Raw genomic sequence first — 22,044 nt, forward strand, 5'->3', positions numbered from 1 at the left:
GTCAACTAACTTTAAAACATTAGAGGGAGCAAGCACAAACAGTAGCGCCTTAATAAGAGTATATGTTTTGATGTTTACCTTGAATTGTGTAAATAAAGCCTCCAGCAATCCCTTCCACGCCTTGTGTAAATTCATGTGGCAATGACCCTTCCCCTGCCTATTGTGCACAATGATTAAACAAAAGAGAATTGGTTAAACTTTTGCTATGGAAATATCACTTCTACAAAACTAAGATGGTTTGAAACTTTTGACCAAAGAATTGATTAAATGTTGCAGCCCTAATCAAATGTAACTGTTCAGAGCAGCTAGTAAACCATTACTCTGATTCCATAAAGTGGTAAAATATGGCAGAGCTGCAATGAGTTCACCTTTATTCCCAGCAGGAATACTAGATCCCCATTGCATCTAGTATTAGAAATAGAGATTCCTAAGATAAGTCAAGCTTATGGTTATCCAAAGTAGACCTGCAGTTCAAAAAACATATACTAGAAGATGGTATGATACAAATATATGAAGAGGAATTATATATTTTGTTCATTTTATACTCAACATGCCCAACATGCTTGTTATCAATATAGTTATAACAATTCAGAGCAATTTGTTCTAGGCTAAAATGCAACTCAAAGGTCATTAGCTAATAAGGCAAATGCCCTCTATAATGGCTTTCAAGATGGAAGTGGTCATAAAGAGTTAGAAGCATTAGCATTTCCCCTTTGGGGATTTTATTTAAGATTATGAATTTAGACAGATGCATAAACTAGAAATACTCAAAACTATTATATGATAAAATTATCCAAATGTACCATTTTGATTTCAAGTAAAACAAAAACATATTTAAGAGGTTACCTAAGAATCTGACCTGCTTAAAATGTTTACCAAAATGCTGCCCTATTATAATCATTATATGGAGGAATAAAAGGACAGACCGTAGTGATTCTGAAGACACCTCCGCCATCATTCACCATCACTTTGTGAAGATTTCTAGAAACTAGGCCTTGGAGATCCTGGCTTTCCCACACAATAGTGCCTTCAAAACTCTGTCAAAAAAGTCACCACTTACAGTTAACAATGTATCTGTATGTGTACACAAGAGACAAATGAATTTTTTTACAGATCTTTTAGACTCTTTGCAGAACAGATTAAAGTTGAAGAACTAAAGTTTAATTTTCATGTACAAATCCTTAAATACTGGATTCGGAGAGTACAGAAAATGAAGGATAAGACAAATATTTAATAATTTTCAGCCTTATATTGTTCCTCACCAGAAATATTAACACAACTCTCCAAATTTTAAAAGCTGTAGTTTAACAGTGGTGTTTTTTTTAATCCTCTTACATCTGAGATAAAAAACAGTGAAGTACTTGAGAGTTTTTTATGTATCTGGCTAAGGCCATAAATCTACTAATTATGAAACACCACCAAAAATCAACAAGGCCAAGAATACTAGCAGTGATGTGGCAAAGTCTGCTGAGCATACTAAATTGTTTGGGGTCATTAAAGGAAAGAGAGATTGCGAAGAGCTCCCAAAGGACCTCTCCAAATCAGCGTTTGAAACTCCCATTGTTCTAGGCACGTTTTGAGCTCTTGCTGTGCCTAAGATTTCAGATTAAAATTGCCACTGTTACTCGGAAGTAAATCCCAAACAAGTTCAAGGGGGCTTTCTCCCAATTAAAACATGCATGCATTGAGGACCTGAAAAATGTCATTTCTTTTAAACACAACATGTTTTGTTTAGGTTTTAGTTGCGTAGTTTAATGTACTTTTAATTTGAAATATACTAGCCAGTTACGGTAGTTATGATGGTTTAAGTCAGGCTTCCTCCAGATGTTTTGAGACTACAGTTACCATCTTCCCTGACCATTGGTCCTGCTAGCTAGGGACCATGGGAGTTGTAAGCCAAAAACATCTGGAGAGCCGAGTTTGAGGAAGTAGTGCATGTTAAAGTGTTACCTACCTCAAATTCTCAGTGATGCTTAAAATAAAAAAATGGAGTGGGGTCATTGAAGGACCCTTAAGTCTTAGGTTTGCGAACCAGACAGTCAAGGTGGGTGTCTCTGCCATCAGTTGTATAGGTCTTTAATATGTGTTAATTGTGGTGCCAGAAAGATATATTTATATGAAGGAAAGGGGGTGTAGGGAGAATCCAGGGCTTGTTTGCAGAGTAGAAGGAAAGGACAACCTTTTTCTGCCTCCCCACTTCCAGCTACTCTCTGAAGACTGTAAAAGGGACCCTCTTTAAGAATATTAGGGGGTGGGGCAGGGGAAGCATGACTTTGTTTTTTGAAAGCTTCAGGTGAGGACTAGACCATGTGAAAAATGAATGTAAGATTTTAGCTGCAGTTCATTCATTTTCAACTTTGTATTCTTGTTATAAAAAAGCGTGCCTATACATTCCATTGTTGCTCCCATAACCTTGGTTTAAGGTGCCATTTAGCTCCTAACTTTCATATTTCAGTTTCTAACACTGCTCCAAATTGAGTGAATGGGTAGTAAAAAGGCAAATGTAATTCAATACAGGCAAGTTAAAAGTGATGCATGCTGGGGCAAAATATCTTAATTTCACATATATGCTCATGGGGGTCTGAACTGGAGGTAATGTACCAGGAACAAGACCTTGGGGTCTTAGTAGATAGATCAATGAAGATGTCAACCCAGTGCGCAGCAGCCATGAAAAAGGCAAATTCCATGCTAGAGATCATTAGGAAAGGAATCAAAAATAGAGCTGCCTGTATCCTAATGCCATTATACAAATCTATGGTGTAACTGTCGTTGGAATACTGTGTATATTTCTGGTCGCCTCGCCTCAAAAATACCTAATCCTGCCCCCGAAAACTCATTCTTCCTAGTTAGTCCCTACCCAGTAGTTTTAAGGAATTTTTCCTATCCCAACATTCCCCCTTATCTTCAGATGCTTAAGGAAGGGATTTCATACTTGCCAGGATATTTTTTCCACCCTAAGAGTGAGCACATTGAAGCATATATTAAAACATGGTTCTACTTCGTTTCACATAAACATTTTCCTTTTTAATAGTTGCTTATGAAAGAGGCAGCTCAATAGTTTCTGGCCTATTTCTGATGGCCCTTCTCATTTTTAGTGACTCACATTTAACTTATACCCCAATTTATTCACTGGCTATGAAAGAAGAACAGAAACTTGTTCCCCTTTACAGGCAAACCCAAATCCTTCTCCCAAGCCTATTTGGGGAAACTTCAGAGGTAAGTATCCATCTCTCATCTTCCATTGCAGTATGTTATCATGGTTACGTTTGTGACTGGTTGGAATGGCATGTTACAACAGTAGTGATTTTCCACAAGCACTGTTATTTCCCGAGCCTGTTTTCCCCTTTACTGGGGCACCTCCAAGGCACTGTGTGTGTACCTGCATCCAGTTTACAATTCCATCTTGTCTCCTTAAGGAATTAATATATGTTGGTTTGCTTTATGAAGGGGGGAGTGTAGACATTCAAACAACATTTTTTACAGTGAAAAATAAATTGGTAGAGGTCTCTCTGAGAAAGTCTAGCAAAATCAATTATCACGCCTTGCTAACTTTCGTTGAAGGCTGCCTACTACAGCTGAATAATCAAAGAATAAAACGTAGACCAAGGGTGGACAACTCCCAAGAGACTGCGATCTACTCTCAGTGTTAAAAACTGGCAATGATCTACCCCCTTTTGGGGGCTCCAGGTCAAAGTTGTTGAGCTTCTTTTAGGGAAGAGGAAGGCCCATTTTTTAGGGTTTCAGGTCTAAATTGTGTAGCTTTTTTAGGGAGGAGAAAAGCCAGTGAGCTACCAGTGATCTACCACAGATGTCCAGTGATCTACCAGTAGATCACGATCTACCTGTTGGACGTGCCTGACGTAGACTATATGCAATTTCCCCCAGTGCACTCAGGTCAAATCTGCTGCTTTTATTAATGTGTTGAACCATAGTGAACATTAACCACAGTAAAAACTGAGGCACTATTGTGTCAGCTGTTGTTCAGATTGCTGCTCATTAATAAATGCATAAAAGACATAACTGTGTCAGGGATGAATAAACGCTGCTTTAAACTAGTGTCTTACAAACTCTTCTTCTTTAGCTATTTATTTTGGCTGTGGACTCCCTGAGCCTAAAGCTTTAAGAAACAGAATAATTGTGGCATGAAAAACAAGTGTTCAGAGATTTCCCTCCTACAAAAATACAAATGCAGTTTAACCTGGAGACGGATAGACTTTATTTTGAAATTCCTCTTCCAGTGTATTATCCCTGGCACAAAATAAAAAAGTCTGCTAAAATTAAATTGAATAAAGATAAGACACATCAAAATATCAATAATTTAAAACCAACCATACTTTTTACTACATAATCATCTAAATTAAAATGTTTTATGTCATCTAAATATCTGGAATAATGGGCTGAGATAGTTCCCACACAAGGCTAATTGCAGGGGAGTAACAAAAAAGCTGCTGATTAGGCAAGACCTCCATATTCTGCTCTTTAAAGATGGGGAGGGATGGTCAAACTATGTTGATCCTTGGTAATAAGCAACATCTTTCATTTTAACAGAAAAGTATTGTTTTGTTTGTTTATTGTGCATTTCTTGAATTTCTATCCCACCCTTCCTCCCAAAGAAGCTCAAACCAGCAATAAAACAACAAACAAATGTTAAAAACATGCTCTCCCACAGGAGCATTAAATCTATGGTTCATTAAAATCAGGACATATGTATTTTAAAAGTAGTTTGTATTACAGGCAACTCTCAATTTATGTGGGGGTTATTTTCCGGGCCTCCCTGTTTGTAACCAAAATAACATCACTGGAGGAATGTGCAGGAGGGATAATATTTTTTTATTTTGTTCATTTTTAGAATAGGCCCATGATGGAAATATCTAATATTCCAACTTTATAGGTGGAAAATAGGCTAAGAAATAGAACTGTGCTCTAGGGCTCTCTCTATATTTTAGTCTACATTAGGATTTGGACCCAAGTCTAAATGTAGAACTTCATTCTCTGGCCAGATCTATTCATTCTCTTCCATATTAAGTATGAAGCAGAATTTTAGAATGCAATATAATGCCTCTTCTTTTTTACCCCATGAATAAAAGCTGCCTAAAATCCACTGCCTCTACTCAACCGGGCTTGGAGACAATTCTCTTGAAAGCTTATAATGCCGCCTCCCCATTAAGTTATTGGGATGTTAAGAAGATTTCAGTTACTTACAGATGAGCAGAATCAGAGCGCACTGAGCTACAAAAAGATATGGTTGCTAGCACCAAGTATGTGTGACATTTCACAGGCTCAAATCCATTAATAATTTAATAATGACAGAAAAAAGCTGAAGAATTCTTAATAGATGAAAAAACCAAATGCCATTGTAAAGAACCAGTTTAGATATGCTCCACACATACCTCAGGCAGAATGAACTGTTCTACAGGTTTATACCAGAGTCTGTTTACTTGCACTCCACAGCTAGCTGGACTAAAGCGAGCGCTGAAGAGCGCCTCCTATGAAAACAAAAAGCAACACATTTGTAAGCCATGAATGCTATTAAAGTTAATGAATATTCACACACTCTTGACCAGTTTACAACTTTCAAATATAGTTGTAGATACAGGAGAACATGCAATCACCTGCACGCTTTTTGTATGGCCTGCAGACTTTTGATAAAATCCTATAAAAAGGTAAGCTTCAAAGACTCTACACCTAAAATGCAAATATGCATTGCTAAATAATGGAGAGGGGAAGCTTTCAAGTCCCTATATCAAGACTTCAGGGCCTTAGCCAACACCTTGCACACTTAAAGTACCCATGTCAGAACAAAAATACCAGAGACTACATTTGAAATGTCCACTGAGTCCAATACAATATATTCCAGGTTCACATCAATAATATGCAAATCTCCATTTCAGGATATCTCAAATGCAGTCCTACCGGTAATAGCAGAACAACCCACATTTGCATTCAAGTGTTACCTATTTTAACCCAATCTCATACAAGCCTTTATATAATTTTTGGAACTGGTTGTGGGATGAGTAAGGAAAATGGTTGTGCTTGTTTACTACCCATACATTAGTAGAGATTATCAGAAACCACTCCTGGGAGATCTGGCACATGCAAGATTCTTCTCTCATGTGAGGGCCAAAGCAAACTATCCCCTCTGTGTTCCCATGCTGATGATAGAAGGGGCTTTCCTCCTCCTGCTGCTAACATAAAAACCAAGCAGTCTGGTGCAGGAGGAATACAGTGACCTGTTCCTCCTCCACAAGCCTGCTTGGAATTTCTGGTCTCCAGTGGCTACCAGGCGAGTTGTTAAATACAAAGGTTTTTGCATACTTCCTTTATTATTACTATTATTACTGCATAAGTAAAGCCAAATGTAATCCCACATACAAAACATTCCCAAGATGCTAATTTAAACTCTAAAGTGCATTGCAAAGCAGTCCTCTGACTCAAGTTGCTAAGCAGTCCTGTGACTTAAGCCTGGACTTTCAGCTACCCTACGTAAATAGCTACTTTAAAGTCCACTGAAAGAATTCTACCCAACATAACTCTCATTTACCATGAGCCTCTGGAAAGCCATTATATGGAATATGCCTTCCATTACAATGGATTCAAAGCATCAGGGCTTCGAGGAAGCAAATTAATATCTAGTTTTAACTAGATATTAACAAGGTAGAATCATTTATTTACTTATTTAATATCCCATCTTTTAGGCTGCTACCCCTTTCATTGCATCTTATAAAACCACCAAAAAGCACATCCCATGAAAGCAAGCAAAGGAGCCAAGCCATGTCCTAAGGCAGAAGGAGACCCACCTGGATTCATCAGCCATTAAAATCTAGACAAAAATTAATTTAATGGCCTAATAAAGAAAAAAAGAATCTGTGTTCCCTTTCCCTGTGCCATGAACCTAATTATTTTAGAGCAGACAGAAGACTACCAGAAATCATGATTAAACCATCTTCTTCAATGTTTTGGCACAAAACATAGAGAAGGCAAAGAAATATCTGACTTTTTGCTCTTTTCTATTTATTTTTTCCTCCCATATACCCACCCCATAAATCCTATTCTTACTGATTCACAAGTGTCAAAGAACTTTCAAGGAACAAACAAATTGTTTGATAATTGCAGGTTATGGCACTACAGTCCACTGTGTGTTCGTTTATCATAGATACCTGTTACCTCTCCTTTATTCTACACTTAGAAAAAGGCTGTGGATTTTGTTCATTCTATTAGGATAACTACAGCAGCATACCTCCTGTTCTGCCTGGTATAGTTTCACTGTTATGTTTCTCTGGAATCCTACACCCTCAGGATCGTAGAACACCCCAAGACTGGTGATGACAATCGGGTAAAGGACTTTGAAATGCACACTGACAACTCTATCTTCCAAGAGCACTGAAGTGTCATCCTCTGGCAAATTGAATGCTTCAACTTCTTGATTCAGAACTATTGGAAGGGGGAGGGGGTAACAAAGAGCACAACAGAAGTCAATTTAAAGAAGGTGATTGAGATAAAGCAACTCTTCTTATTACAGAAGACATGGAATTTTTCCATATTAATTACAATGACTGTCAAGTGCAGTGGATAATGTACTTAGAAACAGCTTACACTTTAATCCCTAAAACATTTACTTAAAAGTATATCCAACTGCACCAATTAAGAAGAGTGGGTGGGCTCAATGTAAAACAAAGAAGGGGTCCTTGCTAAAACTGTCATAACAGCCTAAAAATGTTTGGCTTAGTATGAGAGCTTTCTAATACAGTATTAAAATAGCTCAATGGGCAATAAACTGCAGCAGTTGCAATGTTTGCACAGCTAATTAGCTATAAGCATATGCTACATAATAAGCAATCCATCCAAAAGATCTCTAAAAAATTTTACCTGGGTTAGTGATGTTCAGAAGTCTGCATGAATAAGGATCTTCTCTATCTTCTACTGGCACATCACATCCATGTGCACCAATTATAAACTTCACAAGGACACTAAAATATTGTTATTAACAACATTTACTGATTTCTGTTCCATAATTTCCAGAATTATGAAGAATGCTTCACACAAGAAAACCACAACACACTTCACCCACTTTTGTCCTTTACAAAAGATTAAGGCTGCAACCCTAAAGCAGGGGCGGGTGGGGACAGGAGAACTGAAGACAGATTAACTGCTCCATCCATCACACTTTGCCATCCTTTTCCAGGATATTTTTTTTAAGCTCCTGGGCTATAGTGTTTTCTGTGGATGGGGGCATGCAGTGGAGGTGCGGAGATATTTGATCCTTTCGATCCAAGCCATCTGCTAATCTTCCCTGTCACATCCCCTATTCAGCCCTACTAATGTTCTTGTTTTATACCCCACCTTTCTCCCTGACAGGGACTCAAGGCAGCTTACAGATAAACTAAGAACAGCTAAAACATAGAAAAAGAAACAATAACTAAAAAAAAAACAATTAAAGGCAGCTGAAGTTTCTGCAGTAGTGAAGGGCATCTAATATGGGCACCCAACATCAGAGCTCCCTCTCCTACCCCCTTGAAGGATGAGCTCTGATGTTTCAGATGGTTTGTGGGATGCTGTCCAAGAAACCAGAGAGTTTCAGGACTCATAGTATAAAAAGGAAGGACTTCCCTATGCAATTCTAAGTTCCCTCAGTTATTTGAAAGAGAAAACTAGACACTGGTATTCATTCCAGATTAATTAAAATGAGATTAATGATCTTCTAAATGTTTTTCCCCATAAAGGATTAATAATCACAGAAATGATTTCTTAAAAGCCAGTAAAATTAGCATGGAAACATATTACATCCACTTGCCTTGTTTTGCTGCCATCTTTTTCAACAGTAATGCATATCTTAATATGTAATGAAGTGCCATCCTGGAATATTCCAGCTACATAGGACAGTATTATTACATGTTCATTAAAAGAATAAAGAAAAGCACTGTCAAGCTGATGAGCATTTTAATTTAGGTCAGGACACTTCTTGTTGGAGAATTCAGAAGCAGGGAACAGAATTCACTATAACTTAGTGGGCGTTTTTACGTTATTTAAAGAATATTCTGAACTAATTTCAGTTATTGAAGATTCTCATAAATGAGCTTAGATACTCGGTTTTGAGGTTCATAAGAGAAGGAATAAGCAACTCTTTGGAATTACCGTTGACTCAGTCCTGGGTGCTGCTTCAAATGCCTGAACCAAGTGTTCCTTATAGCATTCCGCAACCCATCATTATGTCGTGCAGACAGTACCCCTACGATGACATCATAATGTTTCGGTTTCCAATGAGGAAAGAAAGCCAGTAGACCTAGGAAGTAGAAATTAACAATGCCTTACTAGAAAAGCAAGAGCTATAGGCAGGTCATTCAAATGGTGGTGAAATTTACTGGGGCAGTAACAAAAAACAAAAAACAAAAAAAACCTCAACACTGGAAGCTGATTTTAGTTTGCAATTAACTTGCTAACTCTTCAACCAGAATTAACTTAATACAAGCTAGCAAGCCAACCCTGTGTGACAAGAGAAGAAATCTTTAAAAATAATAAACTATTTCTTAGATTAGGAGTAGGTAAAGAACACAAGGGATTTAGAAATGCAATTTCACATATTTGAGGAGTTTGAGGCTTTGGCACAAGAGCACTTTACACACTAAAAATGAATGGACTGCATATCATTTGAAGCCTGCAATACTGAGAAGATAAAGCTATTATTGTATAGTTAACATTAAGATAAACCAAGGCAGAATTTGGGGAGTCTCAGTGGTTTGTATACAATGCAGTCCCATAAACTCAAGGATTCCCACTAGAACTTCCCCCTCCCGTCCCCAATGTGTGTCCCACACCCTCCAGACGGTTGGGAGAACTTCCAAAATAGATTTAGGGAGCACATGGGCGGGGGAAAGAAAAGTTTATTAAACAAGCAAGAATCCTTGTGCTAAAGGGACACTTACTTAGCACTGCATTGGAAATGAGCCAGTACTCTGAAATTTTCATGAGGGAGAAAAGGAAGGTTACCTGTTTTAAACTGCATTCTCAGCTAAACATATGCATATCCAACTGCTATGGCGAAAAGCTTACAATAAACAAATTTTCCTTTACATTAAGGCGTTTTCCTAAACTGAGACTAAATAAACATGGCATAATCCTAGTCAATTGAGAAAGATAGGCTTGTATCTTCAGTTATTCTATAATGGAAATGCTCAGATGTATATTTAGCACTGGCAAGAGATCAGTTTCATCTCACTCTGCTTAATTTGAGATTGCATCCAAAAAAATTAAGATGACAAATCAACTAAGTGCCTGGACAGCTTAGAACAACTACTGCACGTAAGGCAGGAAGAGGTAATTTTAGCATATCCCAAAAGATTTTCAAATTTACATTGCATGTTCAAGATTTAACAGCATGGTGACATTTCATAATATCACTGTCTTCTATGAGTATCTTATATAATATATTGTTGCTGGCACACAGTTTCAAGAATGAAATCCTGTAGTCACAAGATTATAAATTTGAATTACAAAAGGTTTACACCAGGCATAGGCAAACTCGGCCCTCCAGATGTTTTGAGACTACAATTCCCACCATCCCTGACCACTGGTCCAGGTCCCAGATCACTTCTTCAGTATCTGAAGAAGTGTGCATGCACACGAAAGCTCATACCAATGACATACTTAGTTGGTCTCTAAGGTGCTACTGGATGGATTTTATTTTGTTTCCACTGGTCCTGTTAGCTAGGGATGATGTGAGTTGTAGTCCCAAAACATCTGGAGGGCTGAGTTTGCCTATGCCTGGTTTAAACAATAGGTTCAATCTAAGGGGGAAATGCTCTCTCCGGTATATTACCATTCACACTAAAAAAATTAGCTGGGCACAAGTGCCACAAGTATGGAGAGAGTGAGTTGGTGTTATACAGCCAAGGAATGTTCCCCTCAGAGTCAATTAAGTGAGTGGAAGTCACTTTACACTCCTGTTCTCATTGCCATGAGTCCACAATTCCACCCACATCTCCCTGCAAGAACAGGGGAGTGGGCATACTCTCCAATTTCACACTCCAATTTTAATCTAGTCCTAGTCACCAGTTATGCAGTGGTACAATAAAGGTTGTGACTGTTTAAATCCCATATATCTGTCCACCTCTTACTGCCCCAAAACCCCAAGCTTCCTCTCCAATATGGAACTGAGGAAGAGACAGGAATTATTCGTGCAGTTTCACTCTACACAGAAATATTCTGCAACTGAGGGGAAGATCCCCGGTCCCACATTCCAAAGTGGGGCTTGGGCTGGGCTGAGCTGCTCAGCAGTCCAGCACCATTCAAATCCCCTGTTCCCCTGCCCCAAAGGCTGTCCAATTTAGAGCTGAAGAGGAAACCGAAGGTAGTGGTGCCCGCCCTGTGGAACGCCCTCCCATCAGATGTCAAAGAGAAAAACAACTACCAGACTTTTAGAAGACATCTGAAGGCAGCCCTGTTTAGGGAGGCTTTTAATGTGTAATAGATCATTGTGTTTTATTTTTCTGTTGGAAGCCGCCCAGAGTGGCTGGGGAAACTCAGCCAGATGGGTGGGGTATAAATAAATTATTATTATTATTATTATTATTATTATTATTATTATTATTATTAAGGTAACGAATTGATGGGTCTATGGACCGTAATAAAGATTGTTGTATTATTATTATTATTATTATTATTATTATTATTATGGTCCACCTCTGTGGGGAAGCAGGGACAAAGAGAGGGAAAAGATCTTGGCTACCAATACCAGTCAAAATCTGTGAACCATGTTTTCACAGTTGTTGGTTTTAGACATGCTATACACTTGACCTAAGTTTTTGAAGAAAGTGATGCCAACCTAAAAAAAAAAGTCTGCAAATGTGTTTTCGTACTCCTGTCTCCAGGATGTTTTTTGATCTGTGGAAAGCATGCTTGTTATTATTCTTGCGGAAAGATTATGCAAGTATTTGAAAGCCAGTAGTAGGACAAAGTAAAACCCATCAAATATATCCTGATAATGTCTCAAGGAATCTAAGGAGTTTCTGGTCGAAGAGTCTTTTCTTTGTACATTTTACTAGAATTTCTTGGAATATCTGGGTTGCTTCTGAAGCTATAATGTGTATTTGTCCCTACTAGCTATATGAAGCTATTGGAAGTGGTTATCAGAGGATTTGGAACACTGTGTCATCAGTATGCTGATAATACCCAGCTCTATTTCTCAATTACATCTAAGTCAGGTGTGGCTGTGGAAGTCCTGGACCAATGCCTGCAAGCAGTGGTGGGCTGGATGAGGTCCAGTCTGAATCCTGGCAAGATTAAATTTCTCTGGGTGTGTGGTTCTTGGGTGTAGAAATTAGGCAGATTGCACTTCTTCTAAAGGAACAAGTACCTGATATTGTGGTTCTCATTGAGCTACCTTCGTCACTGGAGGCTCAGGCAGCCACAGTGGCTAGGAGTACCTTTCACCAGCTAAGGTCATTCATGGACAGGAATAGCCATGGCACATTGGTCCTTGCATCAGTAACTCCAAAATTGGATTACTGCAGTGTTCTCTATGGAGGGCTTCCCTTGAAGCTGGTCTAGGAGCTTTAGCTGGTACAGACCTCATAGTCCTTAGATTCAGGGACTATTCTACAACTCCAAGTTGGAAATAAAGATTAGTATGAATATAACTTTGTCCTATCATTCCGAGGTCAGACAAAGAATTGTGGACACGGAGAGACAGCTGGACAGCATGAGGTCCCCGGATTTCAATATAGCTGAAAACAAGAAATACGTTGTTGCCCCGGCAGCGTATCTCTTTTATCTTGAATCCAGAAACTCAAGAAGAGCCTTCACGCTCGCCCGAAGCTCGGCATTGCCCTCGCCAGTGCTGTTAGGCTCCTTCAGAAAGATCCCATACGAGCAGAGACTCTGCTCCTGCCCATTGGGGCAAGTAGGCAGCCCCGAGCATCTTTTTTTTTAGATGCCCTCTGTTCGATAAGGCACGCAGAGATACCATCGCCCCCATTGTGGAGAGCCTGGCCGACCTCCCAGATAAGGCCAAACTAAAGGCCCTACTATTAGGAAAGGAGCAAAAGTTAACTCGGACGGTAGCCAGATTCTGCACGCAGATCTGCAGGACCAGCCTCCCCTCCCCCCCAGAACAAGAGAGCCATTGGAATAGCAAACTTGGTATTGGACTGTGGGAAGTAGTTCCTTCGCTCGGGTACGAAACTGAGAACTTTGAGCAGCACCAGGGGAAAGGCCAGCTGGACCCACCCTCTGGAAACATAGCCCCTTCAAACTCATAGACTCTTATATCCACCCTGAATGACAACTCCCATAGCCTTGTAAAGCATTTTTATTTTTAATAGCTGGTATATGACCGTAATAAAGCTTGATTGATTGATTGTCCTATAATTCAATTCTAACACAGTTTTGCTCCCCAAAACACTAACTGATGTGTTCTTAAACCTCACAAAAAAACCACCTTTAATCATCACATGGTCTCTGGACCACATGGAGCAGTAAGCCGCCATGCACATAGCTCAATGCACTTTTTGTGTCATAGCCCTAATGCCACATCCACAGTAAAAGGCAGGTAACTAATCAGAGGTACAGCAATAGGATGAAAACACTGGTGTTTGCCACTACATGTAACTAAATAGAAACGCAAGGGAATTAGAATTAGAATTCAATTCGCAAAGCCACTTAAGGAACAGGTCTAACACATCATTAACTCCCAGTTCTAGTTACTTTTGAAAGCTAAACTGCTACAAAGCAGGATCTCACAGAAGTGGGATCACCTGGACCCCAGAGGAGGATCAAGAATGGAGGCAGACTACAAGTCTGAATGAAACCACTTTGATGGCTTTATGCTGTGAAGCAGTCTATAAATTTATTAATGAGAATAGGGGAAAGCAGGAACCTGGGATCCCAACTAAATGCCCAACAGTTCACTGCACTCTGCAGGAGGCCCTCTCCTGCAGACACCATCTTACAAGGAGGTTCATTCCACATGATACAGGAAACTGACTTTTAGTGTGGTGGCCCTTTGAAACTCCTTTCCATTAAACGTTAGGCAGGTGCTAGAGACAACAGGTGCTGTCTCATTGTCTTTTCAGTGCTTATTAAAGATCTTCCTTTTTCAACATGGCTTTCAAGTGGAAAGCTTAATCCTCATCTGTATCAGTTACATATGAAATTGTTTCAACCTATGGAATTGTTGTTGTTAAATTTATGTCTTGCCTTGTCCTTCCTCTCAAAGGAGCCCCCAGCAACAAACACAGTAAAACACCAGCATCTCGTAAAACACCTCATAACATTCTGAACATGGATACTGTATAGGCTAAGAAGTATCTCTACTTAAAAGTCTTGTTGGAAGGAGCTGAGGATGGTTTTACTGTAATATTGCTCTGGGATATTTTATGGAATACATAAATGGAATAAAAAACTAACTAACTAACGAGATGGACAAAGAGCACAGTGAATCTTCTTGATCTCTTTCTTGAATCCTCTTGGTAGAAGCAGACAGGTAAACTTTGTAAACAGAAACTAAGCAAAAGGTCTGAGGTGCAACAGAGCTTTTCGGATCACTTAAATACTCAAAACCAAGGTTTAAAAGTTTCACCAGATTCCTATCCTAATTTCAAAAGAGATTTGATGATCTTGAAGGCAGCATTTTTGTCACAATTACTAAAGAGAACAAAGGGACTGGGGTCTAATTATTGTGCCATTTTCTTTCTTCAGCATGTGACACACAAATACATACTTAGTTCACTGATTGATGACAAATACGGTAATTTACTCCAAAGTACTCCAGCATTTAGTTTCATTAAATCTATTTCGTATGATCAGCCCAGTAGATGGCCAAATCATACAGTATTCTGTCAATAATTTAATTTGCCATTCTTTTTCTCCAGCAGTTCTTCCCAAGTTTCTTAGTGCAGACTTATTCCTTTATTTAAATAGTTTTGCTAGCACATATTCTTTTCCAATCTGTCTTGAACCAACAGAAATCCCCAAAAATTAAATTTTAGGAAAGGAATGCCTGGAGGCCTCCTCCTCATCTTTCTTTAGTTGCTCCAATAATAATGGATGACTAGATAGGAGTCCCCACCCTCATCAATAGCCAGGTTGAGGGTTCCTCCTGCCCACAATACATACACAGGATTTCCTTTCCTACACTCAGGCATGTTAGTTCTTAGCTCACCTCTCACTTTCCCCCTAGTCTAGATGAACATTACAAGCCAAAAATGACTTTCTTGAGAGGAAGGTTCATTGAGCTCATTCACTTCTCAATAAGAATGCATAAGGTCCTCTTCTCTAAACCACCTTTTCCATATCTTATTTATGCTTTACAATGGAATCTTTTGCCACTATTCAATTCTCCTACAAACCAGGTGGGGAGGAAGCCGACCTCCTTTCTTCTCATTTGCTCTCAGCTTTATCTGTGCGCCTTATTTTGACAGCACTTCCCTCGTACCTTTGTCCCAACTTCTCTCCAAGTGCCTGGGCGAATTATGGCCTTCATCCCCTCAACTCGTTTCTGGTTGAAGCCTGCCTCCCTCATGCCTCCTGATCCACAATCCCCTGCTCTACACTTCTCCCTCGGGTGCCCCCTCCCTTCCCATCTCCTAAACTCCCTCCATAACGAAGGGAGCAAACCACCCTCCCCGGGGACGGTTTTTGCACCCCACCATCTCTCACAAAACTCTCCGTTGCTTTCTCCAGTAACCTCGCTTGCCTTGTGGGGAGGGGGGGAGGCAGCACGTCGCCACCCCCTGCTCTCCCAGTGCCTAAGTTTTTGGGAGGGGAGGGAGGAGGCACCAACTTCGCCCCTTGCCCTTCTCCCTCGCCCTCAGGAGGCAGCAGCCCACTACGGGCGACGCCAGGTGAGCCCTCCTGAGAGCGGGGAAGGGGGCTCAACAGGCGCTTGGCAGGGCTCCGTCAAGGGCAGCCTGCCCAAAGCGCCCTCCAACCACCCACCCAACCACAGCGCCCCCCAAAAGCTGGAGCCGGGCCTGCCTCTACCCGTTGCCCTTCCCTTCCCTCCACACAGGGCGAGATAGGCGCCCGCCCACCTTCACCTCTCCCCCTTCGCCCCCCATGCAGGCTTCTCTCCTACCTCACCTCACGCGCGGGGGAAGAGCAGGGTGAAATGCCGCCCGCCCCTCCCTCCTTCCCTCAGGGAGGAAGGCAGGCGGGCGTCACTCCCCGCTTGCTCCCTTCCCTTCCCTTCCCGACCTACCTGCCGGGTGCTGCTTCCCGGGGCCACTCGCCGGGCAGCTGAGGAGGAGCAGCCAGAGGTGCAGCACGACCCCGACCACACACGGGCACAGAAGGACCAACCAATTTCGCATTGGCCGCCGCCGGCCCCTTCGCAGCCGTTACGGATCTCTTCGCGGGGACCGGGAAGAAGGGGCTGGGGTGACCCGGAGGGACAAGAGGAGGCGCCTCGCTTCCTCCCCCGGCTCTCTCGGAGGCAGCGCGAGCGACGGCGGGGCTCTGCCGGCCGCCTCTTCTCCAGCCCCTCCCGCGGCCGGCCCAGAGCCAGAGCCCCGCCCCGAACGGGGAAACGCGTGTGCGCACAGCCGGAGCTCCGGACTACAATCCCCACAATGCCTGGCGGCGAAGAGGAGGTCGCCGGAGCCCTCCATCTCATCCCATGGGGATGCCCCCCCCCCGCTGCAAGCTGCGGAGCGAAATAATAGTGATAATAACAACGCATTTCCTTTCAATGGCGCTCTCTCTCTCTCTCTCACTTCTGTTTTATATAACCTTGTAGGGAACTGCCTTTCACATGGGAGGCTTTCTGTCTTGTCAGCATGAGCTCCCCTCTCTGGACTGAAGCAGGGGCGTAGGCAGGGGGGGCAGGGGGGGGCAATTGCCCCCTCCTAGAGCACTACCGTTCCTAGAGGGGGTACCTAGCCTACACCCCAAAAAAGAAGAGAGAAAAAGGCTTGCGCGCTTTTCTCTTCTCTCTGTCTTTTTCCCCCCTCCGTCTCTGGCAAGGAAAAGAGCAGAGGACTGCCCCCTCCCCCTGGGGGGGTGTGGCCGTTGGCCACGCCCCCTGGGAACACCGGCCAGCACGTCATCGCCAGCTAGCCAATCGGGTGGCTGGGGGCGTGGCCGGGGGCGTGGCCGGATCCCTTTAGCGAGCGGAGAGGCTGGGGAAAATGCTTTGCTTGTGCCTCTACTCGCCGTAAGCAGGGGGTGTGTTTCGGCCCCCTGCTGCAGCCTATCCCTGCTGCCCTGCAGAGGCTCTTGGCTGGCCTATAGGGCCAGCTGGGGGGCGGGGTTTTACTACATTTCGCGGCAGCATTCAAACCCTTTTTCTGCTGCTGCACCACATCGGATTTCCATCGTTACCTGCCTTCGGAGGGATTTTTCTGCAGCCTCTGCTGAGCCTCATTACCTTCCTGCTTCTCTCCTGGGTAAGTATTGGCAATGTGAGAGTAGCTCAGTTTGTGTGTGTGTGTGGGGTGTAATTATTATTTTCGCTCTGCAGTCTTTGCCTTATCTCCGTGGAGTATTGTGTGCTGGTGTGTGTGGCTGGGGGGAGAAGACCAGGCGAGCATAGCTGAGCGTGAGGGAGGGGGCTGTTTGACTGTTCATGCTTTCTGTGAAGGTCTTTTGGGCTTGCATTAATTTCTCTGTGCTGCTGATTGCTGCCTCCCCGCCTCTTTTATTTTCCCCCTTTCAATTCGACTGCCCCCCCTCCCTAAGTCCGCTAATTTTGCGTTTAGTGGGGATTCCCCTGCTTTGCCAATTGTTTTGGTGCTTGAGTCTGGACTGGAGGATTCCCTAACTGGGGGAATTTCTTGCAAGCAGCTGCCCTCTCCTTTGGGTCATTGCTGGGGTGTGTGTGTTGATGTTATTGAGAGGAATACTCAGCCTCCTTTATTTTTTTGATTCCTAAAACTTTTAAGCAACTGTGCAGCCCCTTCCAGGCATCTTAATTACTCCTTGGTTACCTGGTACATACCGGTAGTTCTTGGCTGGGAACAGTAATTGTTTTTTTCTGCTGGGTACTTAAGGCCGCATTGTGTAACTCTGCTGGATACTTAACGCTTATCAGCCGGCCACATTGTATCATAGCAACAGTAATGCTTCTCTTTTGCTTCTCTTTTGGTACTGCTGAGTTCCTCTATTTTAGTTCCCGTGCTTGCAATAATTGCTTTTTGCAAGTTGCTTTATCCTTGACCTGAGTGGCTTGTGTTATATTTGACAACATTGCTGAGTTTTCAAATTTAATTTTGCTTTAACTTATATACTTATTAGTTTGACGTTCTGCATTTGGTTTAAAGGAGAATTGGCCAGTGGGCTGGCTGTTTTTTTCTAGAACTCTTTCACAGGACAATTTTACAGTACAATAGTAAATATACATGTCTCCCACCCATCTCCCACTTTTAATACATACTTTTAATACATACTTTTAATACATTCATTTTATACACCAAAATCCCTCATTTTATACACCAAATCCCCTCATTTACTCATCTCCTTATCATCCTCACCTACCCCACTTCTCACCTCCCCACTCCCACATTTGTCACTGTTGTTTGACTGCTGGTTGGCCTGCCATTAAATTGAAACCTGCTTGTCTGACTGTTTTTGAGAGGAGAGCCTTTTCCCTCCCCCTCCCCACCCCCTTATCTTTTTAAAAATAATTATTATTAAAATACTGCGGTAGAAGGCTGGGTGGAACAAAGTTGGTAAGCTGTTAAAAATCTGAGAGACTGAAGCAGGAGACCGGAGTGGGCACAAAAAAAACAAACTGCAAGGGAAAGAGGGGGTCAACCCCAATGCATTTTAAACCTCCTCTCAAGGAGTGGGAGTGAGGGGATAGGTGGGCTGAAGAGGGCCACGAGGAAGGCCTGAGCCCAGAGTCCCACTAGGAAAGACCTCTGGGTTTTGCCTTATTTTCCCCCTTTTTAATTTTTTTAAAAAAAACTTTAATATTTTTTTCTCGCTCAGTGTAATTATACATTTTTGTTATTTAAACTATAAATATAAAATAAATATATTTTCTCAAAGTGACACACGACCCGAGTTATGCTCGGTTTTTTGGCAAAATTTGACACACCAAGCTCAAAAGATTGCCCATCACTGCTCTAGACCCTTGCCTCCAGTCCTCCAGACCCGCACAGGGGATCGTGCCCTCTGCCTGGCTGTACCCTGCCTCCACCAGGTGAGTTGAGCATGTGTGCTGGAAGACAGGGTTGCCTTGCAAGAGGGTTTCCGTGTGTCTCTCCCCCCCAACCCGTAAACGGTCCTGTGTCATGGTTAGAACTTAGAGGAGACCTGGGTTTGAAGCCCCACTCAGACATGAAGTTCAGTGGTCAGCCTTTGGACACCCCCTCCTCTCAGACTGGCCTTCCTTGCAGGGTTGTTGAGAGTGGGAATTGAGGGTGAGGAGGCAATTTTGCCCGCCTTGAGCTCTTTGCAGGAGAGCAAGGTTAGAGACATGATCCTGGACCTGTGACCAAATAAATCCAATTCAAAACCTGACTTCAGATAGACAATTGCTGCAGATGGAAGTTCTACTTTTGATAAGGGATGCTCATTTTCCTTTTGAACATAGTCATAATACTTCTTAGGATTCCTTTGTATTCAAATAATATATTGCCTATTTTTATGCCCTGGGGTGTGTGTGCCAAACTGGGTCTGTTTCGGGTCGGATCCTCCCTCCGCATGTGCGCGCAGGGCTGGGCTGCGAGGAAAAGCGAAGGGGCAGCAATCCATGTGGGTGCAGGGCAATGATAGCCACCATTTTGTTGGTGCCACATGTGCACCATGTGTGGGAAGTTTTACCTGTTGAACTCTTTCTAGCGGCCTACGGGGGTTTAAAATAAATAAATTGTTTTCCAGTCTGGATTTGAAGTTGATAGATAAATAGTTGATACTGTTAATAATTTTAATAAATAAAAAACTTGGGAAAACTTGATCCTGGACCTGTGACCAAATAAATCCAATTCAAAACCTGACTTCAGATAGACAATTGCTGCAGATGGAAGTTCTACTTTTGATAAGGGATGCTCATTTTCCTTTTGATCATAGTCATAATACTTCTTAGGATTCCTTTGTATTCAAATAATATATTGCCTATTTTTATGCCCTTTTAATGCCAATAATATATTGCCTATTTGGCCCGGTAGTGTTCTTTTTTCTGAATTTGGTCACACACACCCCTTTAGACCTGAGCTTGGCTCATGTTACTCAGAGCAAAAAAACATTAGTACACTGGTGAGCAGAGGTGAATTATCTTTGATTTGTTAGTAGATTAAGGTAATTTAATCTTTGTTGGTTAGCAATTTAAATTTATATCTGTGGTAGAGGCTTGTTATTTCAGTTCATTTGTGGACAGGGTTTGGTGCCTGATTTGAAGTAAAGTAATAATTATATAACAAATAGGGTGGCAATTTATTTGATGGTTGATGGTTGCAGGAAATCTTGGGGCTTGATTTGCATGGAAGTCCACCTTTCTCTTTCTCACCTTTCTCTCTTTCTCCCCCACCCCCTCAGCAGGAGGACAGGCCTGAAAACCATTTTGACTCCAAAACTGACCAAATGTTTCTCTATGAGGAGGGAGGCAATGGGGGGAAAATACCTCCCCTTTGTCTCTCTGCTCACAGATCCTGCCTTAAGGGCACATTTCAGGGCACATTTAAGATATGAATAGGGTGTGAGTCTGTGTTCTGGCTCAGGAATTAGGTATTTATCATTTCAAAAGAATGGCCAGGCCCCCTGGTAATCCAACATTACAGGTAACTTGCCATACAGGAAAAATAATCATTACCTTAATAATAACAATATAAATAGATTTATTCAACTGAAACAACAACATTACAGCATATGTTATTTGCTGAAACAAACATCCATGTTTGTTAACCAATTTGGCTAAACAAAAACAATATATATATTTTAAGAAACTTAGACTGTCAGCCCAGCCTACACATGAAAAACTTAAATACTGTCCACTCCAAACAATCAGAAAAATATTGTTTCTATTCTATTCACTGGACTTCTTGAAACTTATCACTGAAGGGGTTGTTGTTTCTGTATTTCTAGGTTTGTAGAACAATAGGATTAAGGTCTTTTTCTCAACTCTGTTCATAACATTTTTGCTGTGAAGAAGGGGCATGTGATCTCTGTTGAGTCAAATTCAGTTTTGAGAACTGCAAAAGTAAACCAAGCATCTGTCATAATATCTTGTAGGCAGTGAAACTGCCCAATGATCTTACAAAAACCTCTGGAAGAGCATGACATTGTGAATGGATTAATGGAATTTATTTACCCAAAAAAAATAAACATATACAACCTTATTCTACATGATTAAAAAACTAATCTTTATTTCATGATGGAACAACCTTTGGATGGTAATATATTTTCCTCAAAAAGCATTTTATTTAAAAAATTTGATTTAAATTAAAAAAATCCGTTTTTTAAGAAATAATTCATTTTTCTCCCCCCTGCTCGGCACGCAATTATATATAATAAAATTTTGGTTTCATTTTGCCTTTTCCGTGCTAAAATGTCACAATCTGGACGACCATGGCTTGCCCCCCCCTAGATTTGATCCTGGCTACGCCCATGGACTGAAGCGCTTTACCAGCGTTTGAACGTGGGAAGCAAGCATTTTTAAACGCCCACGCCTCCGAAGAAATTGCGGGTGGGAGGCGGTAGCTAGACCTGGCCATAGCTGTCAATTTTTCCCTTTTCTCGCGAGGAAGCCTATTCAGCATAAGGGAATTTCCCTTTTAAAAGGGAGAACTTGACAGCTATGGACCTGGCTCATCCCCAGCAGCAACATCCTGCGCTTCTCAAGGGAAACCAGCAGATGCCCGGCTAGGACCGGCTGTTTCCTGAGATGAGATGCAGGGTTAAATCTCGCTGCATTTGCAGGCGGGCGGAGCGATACGTGGGAATGCTCCTTCCGCTAGCAGCACGCCTTACTAGCGGTACAGGGTTATCCTCTGATAACTCTGAAGAATCCACCAGAATCCGAAACTGGACTTAATAATTATCTGAAGAAGTGTGCATGCACACGAAAGCTCATACCAAAATAAAAACTTAGTTGGTCTTTAAGGTGCTACTGAA

The 22,044-nt window shown here is 41.8% G+C and overlaps 1 protein-coding gene across 2 annotated transcripts in view; it reads right to left on the minus strand.

Moving 5' to 3' along the window:
* B3GALNT2 (beta-1,3-N-acetylgalactosaminyltransferase 2) overlaps positions 1-16,529 on the minus strand; it is a 24,173-nt gene extending 7,644 nt beyond the window's left edge. For both annotated transcript variants that reach the window (XM_035108411.3, XM_035108410.3), the window contains exons 1-7: positions 16,193-16,529; positions 9,133-9,280; positions 7,867-7,967; positions 7,238-7,431; positions 5,391-5,486; positions 927-1,037; positions 79-157 (exon numbers count right to left, since the gene is read on the minus strand). In XM_035108411.3, the coding sequence (XP_034964302.3) occupies positions 79-157; positions 927-1,037; positions 5,391-5,486; positions 7,238-7,431; positions 7,867-7,967; positions 9,133-9,280; positions 16,193-16,304 (841 nt within the window). In that variant the 5' untranslated portion in view covers positions 16,305-16,529. The remainder of the gene's footprint in view (positions 1-78; positions 158-926; positions 1,038-5,390; positions 5,487-7,237; positions 7,432-7,866; positions 7,968-9,132; positions 9,281-16,192) is intronic.
* Between the last annotated feature and the right edge of the window lie 5,515 nt (positions 16,530-22,044).

This window comes from Zootoca vivipara, chromosome 3 (genome assembly GCF_965207765.1).
Source record: "Zootoca vivipara chromosome 3, rZooViv2.hap1.1, whole genome shotgun sequence".
NCBI classification, from domain to species: Eukaryota; Metazoa; Chordata; class Lepidosauria; order Squamata; family Lacertidae; genus Zootoca; species Zootoca vivipara.